Below are 16,339 nucleotides of genomic sequence, written 5' to 3'. Positions count from 1 at the left end.
ACATGTTGTTATTACAGTTTTTAATTTGTCTCATCAGACCACACATTCTCTTGCTGTACCTTTTTTATGACGTGGGTTCCTGTATTTGACAAGGCACTTTAATAATTAACCATGTTGATACTGGCAACAGTACAGAGGTGAGCAAAATGGGAACTAGAATATTTAAGATCAGGAAACCCCCCTTCCATTTTAATACCTCTTCTGCTTAGCAAAAATACCCATATGTTATTGTTACTCATAAAAGAGAACTAGTGTAAATAAAGGCTGACAATGCCAGAATAGCAGATTTGAGATATTGAATAGCAGCTAATAGATAGTTAACACGCTCATATTAGCTCTTCCACATTTGCGCGTATTAACGCGTCACTTTATGCTTCATTTCACGTGTGTCAGTTGCACTTGTACACTTGTTAATGCAGAGGAAAAGTGCAAGACAGCTGTCTTTTTCTTGTTAGTGTTTCAGCTCATTGCATATGTGTGAGCGCAGCTGTTGTCGGGCCACTGCAAGTTAAAAGAGGAAAGAAGAAAAAAAAGATGTGGCGAGGAAATCCCCTGCAGTACGCCAAATCCAAGGCAGTCTGCAGCTCTTGCTGCTCTCAGTGGCACACCCAACTTGAAATTGCTCTATTTGATCATAATTACAGGAGATTAAGAGATTACTGCAATAACACTTTGTTAATGTCAATACATACACTGTTCTTGAATTTCCCTTTTGATAACGGGGGATTTTTTTTTTTTTTTTTTTTTTTGCTGTAGCAACGATGAGCTCGTACTGCATAAATTAAACAGATTCAAGTTTACATATTTCAAAGGTGCTCAGTTCTCAGAGGGAGTCGAAGATATTGCTTTAGCCGTTGACTTCATGTTGTTATAGTTTTCATAACTGTGGTTCCTTCATGCAAACAAGCCAAGCACTGTTCTGCATGTAGGCCTACCACACTGTGCATACACACTAGAATAAGTTGTCTTTGCATTTTTCTCTGTTATACTTGTCACATTATGTGCCCAGTGGCTCTTTTGTATCATTCAGTATTGTAGGTTTTTTGCCATGCATCCTTATATGAAGCACGTGCATGTGCTGCAAACTGCAAGCTGCTGCACATAAATGATTTAAATGTATACAGCTTTCCATTCATGTGTTGGCAAAGGCAGGCCAAACAGTTGGACACACACCAGGTTCTGAGCCTTCAGTATCAGGCCATTTTATGGGTTATGGGAATTCCCCAAGTCTCACAGTAAAATCGCTTCCCCCAATTCACCAGTTTCCTTAAAAAGTGCCTCTCCGATACGAGCTAAATGTGTGGGTGAGTTGTTGTTTATTTGTTTTAACATTTGAAATGTAAGTAAAGAATATTTTAGATGTGTGAATATTTATAGATATGTGATTTTTTTAAAATATAGTTTTGGGTGGGTCAGTTTTTGTTCTCAGTTATAGGCTGCCCTTTGTTTGCAACAGAATGTTTTGGGCAAATGGAACAGTGAAAACATGCATCACGCTAGAAAAGAAGAGATTTGTGATAAATATTGTATAAAAATCTGTTGTATATACTGACCACAGTGTATATTATCATTACTCTCAAAACTTGTTTTGCGTTTGTTTTTTCCATTTAAAAACAGTTTTCAATATGTTGTGGATTATAAAAACTGAAGATAAAAGAACTCAAATTATACTTTAAAACTGATTTACTCACTATCATAAAAAAAATCTGTTAGTATCCATTACACACAGGCCTAGACGAACTGTATTTGTCAAGCTAATACAAAGTCTTGGATTTTATAAAGTCTACAACTTTTTTTTTTTTTAACTAAAATTGATGTAAGTAACCTGTAAAATGTTAAAATACATTTGTATCTGTTGCCAGTGACATGTAGCCCAATTTTTGAGGTTTTTTTGCATTGCGATAGTCTCAGCAGCAATAATGTCCCTGATTTAATGCCTCGAGAACGATGGCTGGTCACTACTCGGCTAACAAAAGGACTTTTTGTATTAAGTAGCACAGAACTAATGACTATCAGCTGCTAATTTCCACTGCTGGGAGATGAGAAAGCGTCCCTGTCTCAGCAGGGTGAGGTGCCTACTCTGTGCTACAGACAAAAAGGGTTTAGAGAAGGGCTCAAATTTGAGGATTGCTCATTTAAAAAAACAAACAAACAAACATACCATGTGTTCATTCTGCTAGCTTTGTGCAGTGCTTTAAAATATTGTCAAATGTTGGTGGGAGCATAAGAAAAAGTGTGCAGTTTGTCACCCAGCAAGACTGAATGATGGTGACATTTCCTGTATCCTCAGGCCTGTAGTTTTTGTTTTCTTCTGGCAGTCTCAGAGTCATCAGCCTGTTTATCATTTCTGCACACCACAGCAGCCCGAAGTGGAAACACTTTGCACCAAAAAAAAAATATGGGCAATGTAAATGTTGGCAGGCACAGGAATGAGGAAAAAACAACTTCTGTGTGTGTGACAGCCACATGAGCTGTGCTGTTGCTTTTTCCTGTAGACACTAAATGGCTCTCTGGGGACCACAGTCACACATTTTTACCAGACTTTTATGGCCAAAGGGATAGATACCCTTTGTGTGTGCATATGTGCGTATGCCTATTGTTTCATTGTTGTACGTGGCTTTAGTTGAAGCATGTGATTTTTCACTTGACTTGAAAAGGGCATTTATAGCTGATTTGTGAAAGGATTTTCAAATAAGGCGTGTTGTCTTAAATCACATGCTGTCCACCCACTGTCTCTTGTTTTCTCACTTATTCTCTTTCTTTACAGTAAGATTTTCTGTCAGAGAAGTTAAGTCAAAGACATCAATGAGTAAAAGGAAATTCTATTGAAAGTCAAGCTGATTTCTCTGTTAAAGCAGTTTTAACACTAAGTCAGTAACACACCAGTAGAGTTTTTACATGACAGGAAGTAACAATAATAGAAAAGCTAAACACAAGTATAAGATTAGATGAGGTTTGGTATAAATTATGTCATGTATGGCAGTTTTACTTGTTATTTGTGTAAGATTTTTATTACAAATTACGCAGGAGGCTTCTTAGCCGGGAATATCCTTGTGTGGTTCAGTGTGATTGTGTGTAGCCACAAGCTGAATGATCAAGTATCACACTTTGTGTTTCCAGCTACCAGAGGAACAACGTAAATTACTCCCTGAGGAAGAAACATAACCGCAGATTATCTGTTCGTTAATTCCCACAAGATGTCACTATTGCTCCAAGTGATTAATTTTAGCCTTCTTGGGGGGGTCTTCAATAAAATTGGGACAGTTCTGGTCAAATACAGTGAGCAATGTGTGAGAAACACGGTTTTAAGTAAAAGTTCCATCCAATAAATGATGAGTCTGTTAATTTTGCACTGTACACGTTTTCCTTGTCTAACAATATATGGGTGTTCCTCCTTTCCTGGGACAACACAGATATAACTCAAGTGGACGGTTAATTAAAAAGAGTTAGGTCAGCACTGAAAAAACTAATATTTGGGGTTGATTGTGTTATAGGTACAGTGTGCACTCTTAATACCTCATACTAATGGACTGGGGAAAAAAGAATATAACTACTGTAATATTCACATCTCACAGGCTGAACTCTTATACAAGCTCAAAAAACAAAAAGTCAGTTATTCAACTTATTTATAAAACATATAGTTCATCTTCATTTTATTTGTTATATCACAGTTAAAACTAATCAATTTCTTGATCAACTAGATAGTTAATCAGGAAATAGACAAAACACAGTGTGTTTGAACGTTTTTCAGGAAACTACTTTTTTAAAATGTATTTTTTAACCACATTTACGATTTGCTCATTTTTTTAAAAATGTAAACAAATGTTTAATTTATCCAGTGTTTCATTTGCATAAAAATGTGGATGGAATAACAAGTTTTCTTCCAGCTCTAAACTCATCATTACACATCTCTTAACAATAATTTAGTTCAGCTTAAAAAAAAATCTGCGTAACTCGAACTAAAACGTATTGCCCTCTCAGTTCAGAGGAAATATGTGATGCAATCACAGAAACCCCCACCAGCTCCATCTCTGAATTTATCAATGAGGGAAAAAGTCACTGAGTGAAAAAGGTCGGGGTTTGTCTCATGACTTTGGGGGGATGGGAGTGGTAGTCGGGGTTCAGTGAGTACACAGTAAAAACAATAATAATGTTAATACGAAATATAATTAAAATGATTAAAATTCAAGAGAAAATATAGGGGATTTAAAAATTATTATTATTATTATTATTATTATGAGTCTTACTTACCATCGAATTATTGCATCATTCACTATTTTGCCATATATGGATATTGGTGCCTAAAAGTAGATCATGTGAACAGGTTTGGCAATTCTGGTAATACCGCCACGGTTAGAATACATGTAGAGCGTTTGCTCCAGTGTTTACATTAAGGTCAGCTGCTCCTGTTGGTGCCCCTCTGATAGAGCCGAGCTGCGATTGGCCACGTTGCTGTCAATCATCGCTGTTTACCAAACGTTGCGAGGTGGAATTTCCCAGGTTACAGCATAGACTCAGTAGACCACTTCCGCAATACATGTCTGGGCAGACGAGAGGCCACTGCGAGCTGAAAGGTACCGAGCAAAAAAAGCCACCTCTTTGTTGTTTTGGCTTGGCGTTTATCTCCGCGTTTCCAGCGATTTACCGAATCGATTACAGTCTCTGTAGAGGAAAAATAAGGGGAGTTTAGCACCTTCGTTTCCCGCACAGTCATCTAGTGTTAGCTAGCCGACAGCTAACGAGGATGTTGCTAGCAATTTGCATGACAACAGCGAAAACTAATATTAGCTTTCTTCAGCCAATCAAGGTAGCTGTCATTTGCTAGATTGTGGTGTATTTGAGCCTGGTCTCCTGGATAGATGTGTGTTACTTGGATTTGCATTACATTTTGTTTTGTTTTGTTATTTTTTTGCTCTGCTTTTGTTCCCTTTTTCCCAGGATAAGAACGTTGTAGTTGTCATAATATGCTATCACCATAGCTAACACATTTTTGCCATATGTCCGACTCTGTCAGGGTTCATAGTACAGCATTTGTCCTCTCAAAGTCGTCGGAGGATTTTTATTTTCCGTCCAACGTTTCGCTCATAGTCTACAGTCGTCCTGTTAGAAATGATAACTTAGAAACAGGTCGTTAGTGTCACGCTGTATAGTATAAAACAAAAAGCGGGTGGTATTAATGTCATTTGAGCATATTTGCTTTTACTTTCGAGCTCCTGTTATAAAACTTTATCTTATGTTCAAGTGTTCAACTTTGAGAGAGAGTACGAGCGTATTTGGTGATCTTGTGGTGTACCTGTTATACTTTCAAATCACCTATGTCACTGACACAATTTTAAGTCGGAACTTAAATATAACCTCACAATGTAAAAATTGCCAAGATTTCTTTTTCCAGTTGTTTACTTTTTCAGCCTGTTAGAAAACTCTTTGTTTTCTGTAAAGGTCAGCTACTCCTGACTTCTTCTGTGTGTTCTTGTGTCTCCTGCTGCGTAGCTTCTGATATTTTTGTTAAGTTAAAAATACCAGTTTGTGTATTCTTTCCACAGTTCAGAGGACGATGTGTAGGAAGTGAGCAACTGCAATGGAGGGGAAAGGACCGTACCGCATCTATGATCCGGGTGGGAGTGAGGTCAAGGCCAGGGATGAGGCTGGAGGAGGGAGCAGCTATCGGCAGCTGCTGGAGGAGAACAGCATGCTGAGAGAACGGATGAAGGGACTTAAGAGCTTAGGTATGTTTCTAAAGACTAGTTATCTCAAGTTGAAGTTAAGGCCGTGTGCGTCTGTTTGTGTGTCAGTCCTTTTCAACTCCTGGGGGTGTGGTGATCCTTTACCAGAGGCTTGGAAGTTTGAGAGTTCTGTGCAGTATCTAGGATTGCACTCCTCTGGACAGCGACCTCTGACATTGTGCCTGGAATCTGCTGGAGCCATTCTTCCAATCTTGGGGTTACAGCTCCTAATGCTCCTGTTACCACACTGCTCCAGTTTTTCTTTCAGCCACTGGTACTTTTTTGTTTTCTTGTGAACTCGCTTTCAGATTGTGCTCACCACTGGGATTACCATGTCTATCACTGCTGCATTGTGATAGACGAGGCTTTTTCTGCTCTTTGTCATCCACCACTATGGTTAGCAGCCACATGACTGTCTAGAACTTGAAGTCCCGTAGGACCTTAGGCTTGTTGTTCTCACCCATCCTTGGCTGTATCTCCCATCAAGAAGTGTGGCTTTTTATTCCATATGTAGCACAGATGTTCCTGTACACTATCCCAGCCTCTTGATTGTGTCGACAATGCACTACATAGTCTCCGGGGCTCCTTTGCACAGCCTTCAACGTGGGTCCTTGGACCCAGTGCTGTTATTTCCAGTGCTCTTCTGATCTGCATGTGTCATATATTGACTCATGTGGCCACTCAGCCTAGTTCATGAGACCCTGAGTTGATCTTCCATGTTAAGCAGGTAATTGGCTGGCTTGTAGTTTGATGGTGTTGTACCCTTGTGGGGGATCCTTCATGCTCAGATTGTTCTGGCCTTTGTTATCCAGTGCGGAGGAGTACCTGCTGTTAGCAGTCCCTTTTATTTGTGCTGCCAGGTGTCCATGGTGTGTTAGCTTCTTCATCTATCATCTTCAATTATTTTAGGTCTTGGTGCTGTCTAGCTCTTCATTCTTGAGGCTCGTTGCTGGATGTCTGCCTTTGTGATCTTGATTGGCACTTTTTCTGTGAGGTTGGTGCTCATAGATCCACCAGCCACTTGGCTTTGGTGTTGTCGTTTCTTCCTCCCGGGTGTTCTTCCATTATTTCTCCAGCCTACTTGGACTAAAAGTAGATCAATATTTTTATTATTGTGGCAGTGACATATATAAGCTCATTGGTTTTAGTGCTATTGGTAGTCGGGAGAGCTAGAGGTAGAGCTGTGTTCACACCTACAAGTATCTCCTGTGATGGGATTTTGTCAGTGAGTGAGGGGAGTTGTGTCCTTTGTTTCGAGTCTACCTTTAATTTGGTCACGATCTTCATCCTCAGCTCAGTAAGATGGAACATCTACTTCAGTTAGACTGCTCTTTTCGGCTCATTATGTCCGTAATACCACTGGATTTCCAACTTCGATGGTGGCTTTCTTTTACTGATGTTAGAGCGCCGAGTTACCATGTGCTTCTTGGTCACAGTGGAAGCTCATAAAGTTTTTTCCAAAATTTTCTACACAGAAAGTTGAGATTGTTCAGCTTGAATTCTGTAGCAGCAGAAAGTTGAACAGACATTTTAAATAACACATTTGTCATTTAAAACAAATTTGACATAGGCACAAAGACAACATGTGATGTTGTAGCATCATATCCTAAAGTGTCATTCAGCAATTATGGTGAAATGTAGTGAAACCTGAAAATCTGCTTTGGTCATCCAGTTAAAAACTCACATGCTAACAACGTGAATGGCTCAGTGACTAACTAAACGAGTCCTTACTTTCTCACAGAGTTTCTGTCACACGTTGTTTGTTGTTGTGCTGATATTTTTAGTGACAACAGGGTTTGCCAGTAGAAACAAAGCAAGATTAAGTGAAGGTGTTACTAGATAGAGACGAGCTCTCTCCAATACCTGCAGGTGATTTGCTGGAAGAGTCTCAGTCAGAGGCGTCGAGGCTTCGACAGCGAGTGGAGGAACTTGTGAGAGACAACGAAGCCCTGAAATCGTCCAGCTTCGCAGCCAGTTTGTGTATGGGAGGGCCCATTCAAACTGAGACACAAAGTAGGTTTCACATACTTAAAGGCAACGAAGAAGACTTTTCTTCACATTTTTGGATTATTACACAGTGTGGCCAGCATTTGGCTGATTGTTACCATTAATATTCATTTGGTGTATTTCAGGTAATAAACCCTGTTTACATACCACAGCTGAGCAGAAGGAGGAGCAATCGAGCTGTTTAGGAAAGACTCTTCAGCCAGAGAAGCCCAATGTAAATAATTTGTTTCTGCTTTCTGTTCAGGTAGAAATGACCCTGTTATTATTTTAAGACTAGATGTAGGCATTATCAGGGCCTAAAATATAACGTCCGACTGGAGAATGTTCACTTCGTCGTTGTTTTTTGGGATCATGTTCGAGTTGTGTGTGTGTGTGTGTGTGTGTATATTTTTTTTATAGGATGCCATTTCAGAGTTTGAGGTGGTGAATATGGAGGGAAAGACTTCAGAGGCATTGACAGTACGTACCAGATGAATAGCTCAAATCTATTTGAATCATATGGTTATTTTTAGCATTTATTCTTTACCCTTTAAAAGGATATTATTTTGTATAGGTTTCGGTTTAGTGAGGTTAAATTTAATCATTCCTCTTTATAGCCATTTCCTCAATATTGGACATACATCCTTGGTGTGTTGACTCACCAAAAAACTCAATACTGGTAGCTCCAGCCTGAGTCAGTCAGGGGAAAGTCCAGGATTGTCACTGACTAGAATTACACCGCTGATTCATTCACATACTAAATCCCAGGGGATGTGTTAACAGGACACGAGGCCAGTGTTGAGGTGAACATGTTAAAACCTATGCTAGTGGCCAGCCTGTCACATATTCTAACAAATTTAGCCAACCTTGCTATCTAAAATATATGTTGGCGAAAGTAGAAAAGCTAATTGTAGTCTGTGGAGAGTAAAAATAAACCCAACAGGACCAACTAGTTTGCCTTTCATACAAATCGGCTGCTCCCTTTCATAGAGAACGATGACTCTTACAGAATGGTGTTTTAAATAATTGAGATGTAATTGAGAACACGCTCACTGAGTCAGCTTGAGAAGAACAGGTGACTGACTGGTTACTTGTGTGGGTATCTTCAGGCCGGGTCAGCAGTAGGAGTAATTCCCCTCCTTCCTCAGGAGAACATCGAGCTAGCAAGCCAGCTGAAGAGGCTTGAGAGCTCATTCAGCATATTTGCTGAGGAGTCCAACCCAAACCAGCTGTTAGCGCACCTTGGCCGCATGGCTGTGGAGTTTCATCATCTTTCTTCGAAAGTCCAAAAGAATGAACAGAGGACCTCCCTCCTACAGGTATTGCGCACAACTACTGTGTCATAAAACTAAAAAAATGTGACAAATCACCACAGTGCTTATTATAAATAGTGATTTATAAGTGTTGTAATAGTGCAAGAGCATACCAAGTGTATATACAATGATCAGTCATGTTAAAGAAAAATATAAAATCTGAATTTTGTTATAGCAACTCGAAACTATCACGCTAAATACTACTGCTACGGCACGCTCGGCATAACTTGATGACTTTAAAAGCTTTTTTGTGTGAGATTTGACGGGTCGCGAGAGTAAAACTACAGATGCAATAATACTTCGTTCGGACGGATGTGGTTTCAGAACTTGAAGAGTAATTTAAGTGTGTTTTGTGGTAGAACAAGTATTCTGGAGACTCAATAACTTTAAAAAAAAATTAAATGAAGCTGCACGTAGTTGGTGCTCTGTGTAGAACCTCTAAAACATTCAATAAAATATTTTTAAAGTCTCACTACTTTCACTACATGGAACATTAATTTTTCCTCAAAACCCTGTGGGCAACAAAAGTGTTATTTAATGGGATGAAAATAGGAAACTAAAGCTTGATTTATCAGATAAAACAGATGGCATTTCCTTATCTGTTAGATTATTACACGTGACTTGCATTCCGATGTAATTTAAAACTCAACATAAGTTTATCTTTGTGCCACTGGGTTGATGGCATTTCTGGATATATGATTGAGTACAGATAATAAGAAAATGTCAGAACGGTGTTTAATATTGTCCTCTCTTGGCTTTATAGACTCTCTGCGAGCAGCTCAGACAAGAGAACAATGAGCTTCGAAAGAAAATGGAAGAGGATCATCATATCAGGAATCGAGACTTGGAACAGCTGAGGTAATGTTTCTCCTTTTGATGTGACTGTGCTACAAATAAAACAATACTATCGCTCTGACATCTTGTTCTCTTTTCTTCTGATCTGTTTTGTAACTTTTTTTTTGTGGGACTGTTTTGCTTCTTATCGTTTGATTTTATTTCGAGTCAAATTCTCATTACTGTTAATAAAATATTTATCGCCTAATCTTTACTTTGCCCTTGATGTTAACAATTCAGCGCGCTTTCACTTCTGAAGGGGATTACTCCAGGGCTTTCTGGTGTTGTAGGTTCTTCCCAGAAGGCCTCCAGTAGCTGGAGCATGATGACGGCCATGTCTTAGAATGAGACCTAGTTCTCAAACACTATCATTTTCATTTTCATGCCGGTGTAGACAGGAAAATCAGAAACTTAAGGAGTTGGTCACAGGAGCGGCAGCAGCGGCAGCAGCATCTGCGTTGCCACCTGACGCTGAAACTCCAGAGGCCAAAGAGGAGCCGGTGAAGGAGGAATCTGCGGCTGTCCGACCCAAAATGGAGGCCACCACACCGCAGAAGGTAGTTTCAGTTTAATTAAAATTGATTTATTTAAATTTGTATACATACATTATTTGCTGTAGCTTCATATTTAAAACATTTCTATGAAGTTTTTTTTTTTTTACCTAAACCAGTTTTTAATCTGTGTTCTTTTTAAAGACCTTTAATTAAATTATTCTCAATACAGTAATCTTGTGACTGAGAATTTCCCACTCGTGACCTCTTACAACGTGCGTAATGTAGTAATGTTGTGGATTTAGGAATATTTTATGTTCCCCCAACCCCCCAGAGTGGAAAAGCTGCAGAGAAAACCCCAACTAAACCTTGTGATGTCGAGGTGTATGAAAAGAAGATCAAGCTTTTGGAGAAGCAGAGAAAGGATGTGAGTCTTGCTTGCTTACTTTCTTACTTACTGCTCATCCTCTTTTGCCATAGGGGAAAGTCTGTGTATTTTGTTTCCTACATGTTCAGTGGTGTTTGTTTCGCTTTCTGGCTTCTTACAGGTGCTGGAGGTGAACAAGCAGTGGGACATTCAGTGGAACGCCATGAAGTCACAGTTTGAGCAGAAGGTACAGTAATGACTTTACAGCTGCTGTGACGGGTGTGGGAAGGCGTTACGGTGCTCTTGACTGCTTAAAAGAATTTAAAAATATTTTAGATTTCTTTTCTTATTTTCAATTTCAGGCCTTTCTTTCTTTTTTTTCTTTTTTTTTCTTTTAACATTTTCAAAATATTGAATCACCTGCATCAGTTAGCTCTGTTTGGTCCAATTTAGTTCAAAGAGATGTTAAATGCTCTGTTGGACTTAAAGTAAATCACTTGTACCCAGTATGAGTGATTTAACAAGTGTCAGTACAAGTGAGATACCAGTCACAAATTTCATTGGGTGTCTCTCCATAACACCACACTCAGTGATCTGTGTGTAAAATGGATTACATGCTATGAAAAGCTGAAACTTAACTAAAGAGTTCCACTGTATTCATTTCAGCATATAAAGAAACTAAGGTTGGTTACCTGTGGGGTTCAAATATTGTCTTAATTACTTATTTTATGAATTAAAGTTGCTTCTGGTGTCTGTAGCAACATTTTTTCCAAGTGATGGTTGAAGTTAGTTTCAAGTGTTTTGCCAAACTAAGAAAAAATATTACTGATCACTGAGCATCGTGACATTAATTAGGTAAAATATCGTGATTTAACAGAAAAACAAGCAAAAAAACCTATGATGGGTGAAGTGACAGATGGAAAGCATTTTATAATTTGAAAAAAACTTTAACAAACAGGACTTTGAAGTTTGTGTTTATGACTTGACAGAGAAGCAGCTGTGTATGTGTCTAGTTCTTTCTTTTCTTTTCTTTTTTTTCCTTTTTTTTTTTAAATGTGCTTGTCCAGTGGAAAAGGTGCAATCTTGCAATAGCTTGCGATCTGAACATGCTTACCACAAGGCCTGTCACACTTCAGTAAGAATTCCCCTTACCTCTCCGGTACCCGCTGACTTCCTGCTGTGGTGCAGTCAGAGGGCAGCAGAGACACACAGACGTACACACTCTCACACTGACACTCACACACCTATGTTGTGCACACCCACAATTATGTATAAACCTACATTCACACTTCGTTCAGACAGGGACACCGTGCAGCTTTGGGTTATAACCACAGAACCCTAGATATATCCATTTGCGTCACTCGGTTCGTTCATATGTTACACAAAAACAGCAGTGCGTGTTTGCGAATTTGATGGCTTAGTTGTCTATTTAGATAACATTTCTGAAGCTAATACCGGAGGGTTATTACTTAATCGGTTTTATTTATTATTAGGCACTTTATGGAAATTTATAAAAAAAAAATGGATCTTTAACAGCGTGATCATTTCCTAAACTAAAAGATTGCCACTTTTCCTCAGATCACAGACCTCAGACAACGGCTAGCCGAGTCACAGAAAACTGTGCTTGAGCTGGAGGCTGAGCGGGAGCAGAGGCAACGTGACTATGACAAGAAGCTGCTGCTGGCCAAGTCCAAGATTGAAAATGTCCAGGTGAGAATACAGATGTGAAAAAGGCCAGGTGAAACTGGTCTAAACGAAAGCAGGGCACAGAGTGACTGTGGAAAAGGTGTTTTTAAAGCCATGGGGTGTGTGCGCGTTCGTTCCAGGGGGAGAAGGAGTGTTTAAACACTGAGACGGCCGAGCTGAAGCAGAAGATCCGCTACTTGCAGGATCAGCTGGTGCCCCTCAGCAAACAGAGAGAGTACCAAGAGAAGGAGATCCAACGCCTCAACCGAGTGAGTGTGGAAGAGATGCAAAAAGAGTAATCGGGCGCAGGGACGTTTCTGTCAGGGTAACATTGATTTGTCTTATTCAGGCTTTAGAAGAAGCCTTAAACCTACACTCACCTTCATCCTCCCAACAACCTCCTGGCCAGGGCAACTTTGCAGATGCGGCCAACAACTTTAAGAAACAGGAGCTGCTCACTCAAATTGCTGTACTTAAAGAACAGGTCAGATAAACAGAACATTTACACACACTCCTGCAGTTACGTGTGGATTTCCCTTCAGCTGCTTTTTCTTTCTTTGCACTTCAGGTAAAAATCTTTGAGGAGGACTTCAGAAAAGAAAGGAGCGACAGGGAGCGAATGAATGAAGAGAAAGAGGACTTGAGGCGGCAAGTTGAAAGACTTCAGGGTCAGATTACTAATTTGACCAATCAGGTAAGATCGTGCTCATGTAACATATATTTTTTCCCCCTGTATATAATGTGACCAGGAAAGCTTTAGCTTTTGTATCATTTTTCTGCTAGTGGCTATTCTAGCTGACCTGCCCTAATATGAGGTGCTTTATTTTTCTTGTTGTGTACTTGTTGGTGTGGCGCAGCTTCATCAGGCGCAGAACGAGTGTCAGAGAGAGCGTACAGAGAGATGTAAGCTGGAGAGACTGCAGATGCAGCATCACAAACAGGTACTGCTAGTGTTACATATACACTGAAATGGTGGATTAAAGGGCGCTGTCACACTGAGTAGGTGAAATATTTGTTCAGTGTGGCTCCTGAAAAGAAAGTGCCAATAGGCTTGCAGGCTAGTGCCCCCTAGTGACAGAATGGTGGAAGACTAGATTGACTTGACTGTAGTAGGTTCATGCCGAACGAATCACAAGAGCCTCACTGCAGCTAGCTTGTTTCGGTCAGTGCATTTGGGAGCAGCGAGGTGAACACTGGCACGCCTCAGTGGGAGGCAGAACCACAGCAGGGTTGAAGGTCAGCAGCGTCCCGTGCCACAACAGGGCCGCTGCATTCGCTGAGAGTAGCCACAAAGCACTGATTGGGGATCACATGTGTACTTGTGATCCCTCGTAGGGGCAGCAGCAGGAAAGACGTACCTCAGACCCCACGTCAGACTCAGTGAACGGCCCGCTGAGCCCTCCCTACTGTGGTCCCTTTGTGCAGGTGGGACCGCAGGGCCTTGAAGGTTGGCCCATACACTTCCCTCCCCGGATGCCCAATGCAGCAGGTGCCGCAGCCGCAGCCGCCGCAGCACCACCCCCTGTACGAGACTTCCAACCCGTTACCCCGGTAAGGGCGCTCTAAAGCCCCTCTGTCTTTGTCTCTGGAGTGACTCTGGTTCACTGAAGAAACAAGGCTTTCTTTTTTTTTCTTTTCAATTTCTCTCTTACCTCTACTTCCCTTACTTGCTGGGGGCAGCACGCTTACATTCAATAACCAATATTAGGTTATGGCAAAGACTTAAGGGCTGCTGATTGCAACGAGTAAGAATAGAAATTTTAACAGAATTGTTCTGTTTTTGTTTTTGTTTTGTTTTTTAAATCAGGGTTTTCCTTGGCAGTTGTCATTCAATCAACCTGAGAGGGGGTTGAGAGGGGCCAGAGCAGTAGGAGAAAGTTCACGACCACCACCAGAGAATGCAGGTAAGATACAACCAGTCATATGTAATTTATTTCTATTGCACAATACATGATGGTGTGTATTCAAACAGATGTACTCTTAAAATGTAGTGGAAAAACAATGAGCCAAATTTTGTCATTAGTTATGCTTAAAGTTCTTCAGCTCAGAGGTGTAAACTATAGTGGGGTAAGGCTTATTTATGTTCATATGTTACTTTGGTGTCCGTAGATCAGTCAGCGGCGGCAGCAGCAGCAGCAGCAGCGACAGGAGCACCTGGAACAGGATTTGGAAAAAGGGAGCGACAGAACATTGACCCTGGAAAGCACTAAAGCATCACCGTACCCACTTAAAAGGAGCCTGGGTAGTAGCATGAAATCAGTTTGTTTTTGAGTTGACAAGGTGTGATTTGATCTATAATTTTCCTACTGAACTGTAGATATCCTATTGTAATGTTGTTTATACTTGCGTTTTATAAGGCTATTTGTGACGCTATTCTGAATATACACATGAAATAGTTTAATTTTTTTTTTTTTTTTTTTTTTTTTTTTTTTTTAAATCGGCAACTTTAAGTCATTTGTTAAATAGGTTGGAATAATTAACATAGATTTTTTGTTTTGTTTTCCAGACAATATACCTATGTGATTGTCTATCTGCAAGTATGTAACAAGTAGTTTGTTACTTGTAGGGTCACAGGAAGCCATTCCCCAGTAAGACTAAGACTACATATACTCATTCCAGCCATGAATGATTATATAGGTACACTGAATCATAGAGCTTACAATGTGAATGTTAATTGATTTGAGGGTTTTCAATACCATCGATGTTATAGAACTGTCCCCTAACTGTGTAACTGTTCAAAAGTTGTTGTTGAAATACAAAAATTTTGGGAAATGAATTTTGATGGTATCATGCCAAAAAAACAAAACAAAAAAAAAAAACATGATTGTGATTACTGATAATTTATTTATAACCTGCTGTTTTGATAGTTGCATTGACTAAGTGTAAATCATTGTCTTTAGTAATGCTGTTCTTTCTATGTTGTTAGTGTAATCCCAATATATTGTAGCTATTGACATTGTATGTTTGTATCAGACACAATACGCAGTACATACACAATTTTTTTTTTTTTTTTTTTTGGTAATTTCTCCCCCATGATGATGGACCTAATCTCATTAAACACTTCGACTTGATTTGACCACTCATTCCGATATTTATGCTCATCTCACTGCATCCTGTACCACTGCACACAGCATATCCCCAACACAGTACCAAGAGATTACAGCAGCCGCGTCCTCATATACCTGTTATGTCACATAACCTCGCTGAGTTGTACTTAGCAGTACAAAATATCCAAATTCAGCTCAAGGAGCAGAATGAGGACGATTTTCATCAGAATTCGTAGGCCGTGGTTAAACACCCAGTTACAGCAGTACAGCCACCCCAGAGGATAAAACCCTCTGTCGGGATGTCTCGACTTTTTGTTTCCATCCACTTCAACAACCAGCAACCCACACCTTGCCGACTGACCTGTGAACTGCTCTAACGCAGTCAAAGTCGCAATAACAGATAGCGGATCCACACCTCCAGGTCACACTATTAGGAAAAAGTTAAATCTGATCTCCAAATCAACAAGCCTTGCCTGTTTAAACTGAATGCCAGTTACGATTACTTAGTATAGTGTATTTTGACTAGTCAGATGAAGGGCTTCAAAAAAAAAAGAAAAAAAAAAGGTTTGAAATGGCTTACTTTTATCTAGCAAGATATCAACAGGGAACAAAATCAGGATGGGCTAGAGCTGAGATATTAACAGAATTGCACTTTGAAAGGTATGCTGTAATTTATGGCAGATGTATTTTCCTGGTTTTTAGCCTTTTTTCTTTTTTTCTCTTTTTTTTTTTGCTGTAGGAAAAAAGCACATGTGAGACTTTTTGTATTTGACTGGCTTAATAAATCTATTCTAAATGTCTCATTAGTATCTTACCGTGTCTTGTTCCACAGAGTACATCGTTTTTACCTTTCTGTGACACAACACTCATGTTTGTTTCTCAAAAAACTGCA

At 39.8% G+C, this 16,339-nt stretch overlaps 1 protein-coding gene across 5 annotated transcripts; it reads left to right on the top strand.

The window, feature by feature from the left end:
• The first annotated feature begins 1,245 nt into the window (after positions 1-1,245).
• tnip1 (TNFAIP3 interacting protein 1) lies at positions 1,246-16,248 on the top strand. 5 transcript variants are annotated; one of them, XM_026189643.1, is made up of 18 exons: positions 1,246-1,304; positions 5,544-5,726; positions 7,593-7,736; positions 7,856-7,944; positions 8,130-8,189; positions 8,819-9,028; positions 9,786-9,880; positions 10,251-10,413; positions 10,682-10,774; positions 10,896-10,961; positions 12,293-12,424; positions 12,541-12,669; positions 12,750-12,884; positions 12,969-13,094; positions 13,258-13,341; positions 13,736-13,951; positions 14,208-14,304; positions 14,510-16,248. In XM_026189643.1, exons 2-18 carry the CDS (start codon positions 5,579-5,581, stop codon positions 14,608-14,610), a joined length of 2,088 nt encoding a protein of 695 aa, XP_026045428.1. In that variant the 5' UTR covers positions 1,246-1,304; positions 5,544-5,578; the 3' UTR covers positions 14,611-16,248. The 5 variants fall into 5 exon arrangements, with proteins under 5 accessions (XP_026045428.1, XP_026045417.1, XP_026045439.1 ...); XM_026189632.1 differs by lacking the exon at positions 1,246-1,304 and adding an exon at positions 4,468-4,574; XM_026189654.1 differs by lacking the exon at positions 1,246-1,304 and adding an exon at positions 4,469-4,574 and having other exon boundaries at positions 8,858-9,028.
• Positions 16,249-16,339: the final 91 nt, after the last annotated feature.

The sequence above is a fragment of the Astatotilapia calliptera genome, chromosome 2 (genome assembly GCF_900246225.1).
Source record: "Astatotilapia calliptera chromosome 2, fAstCal1.2, whole genome shotgun sequence".
NCBI lineage: Eukaryota > Metazoa > Chordata > Actinopteri > Cichliformes > Cichlidae > Astatotilapia > Astatotilapia calliptera.
The sequence above is the reverse complement of the archived record's forward strand: the minus strand, read 5'-3'. Positions and strand labels throughout refer to the sequence as shown.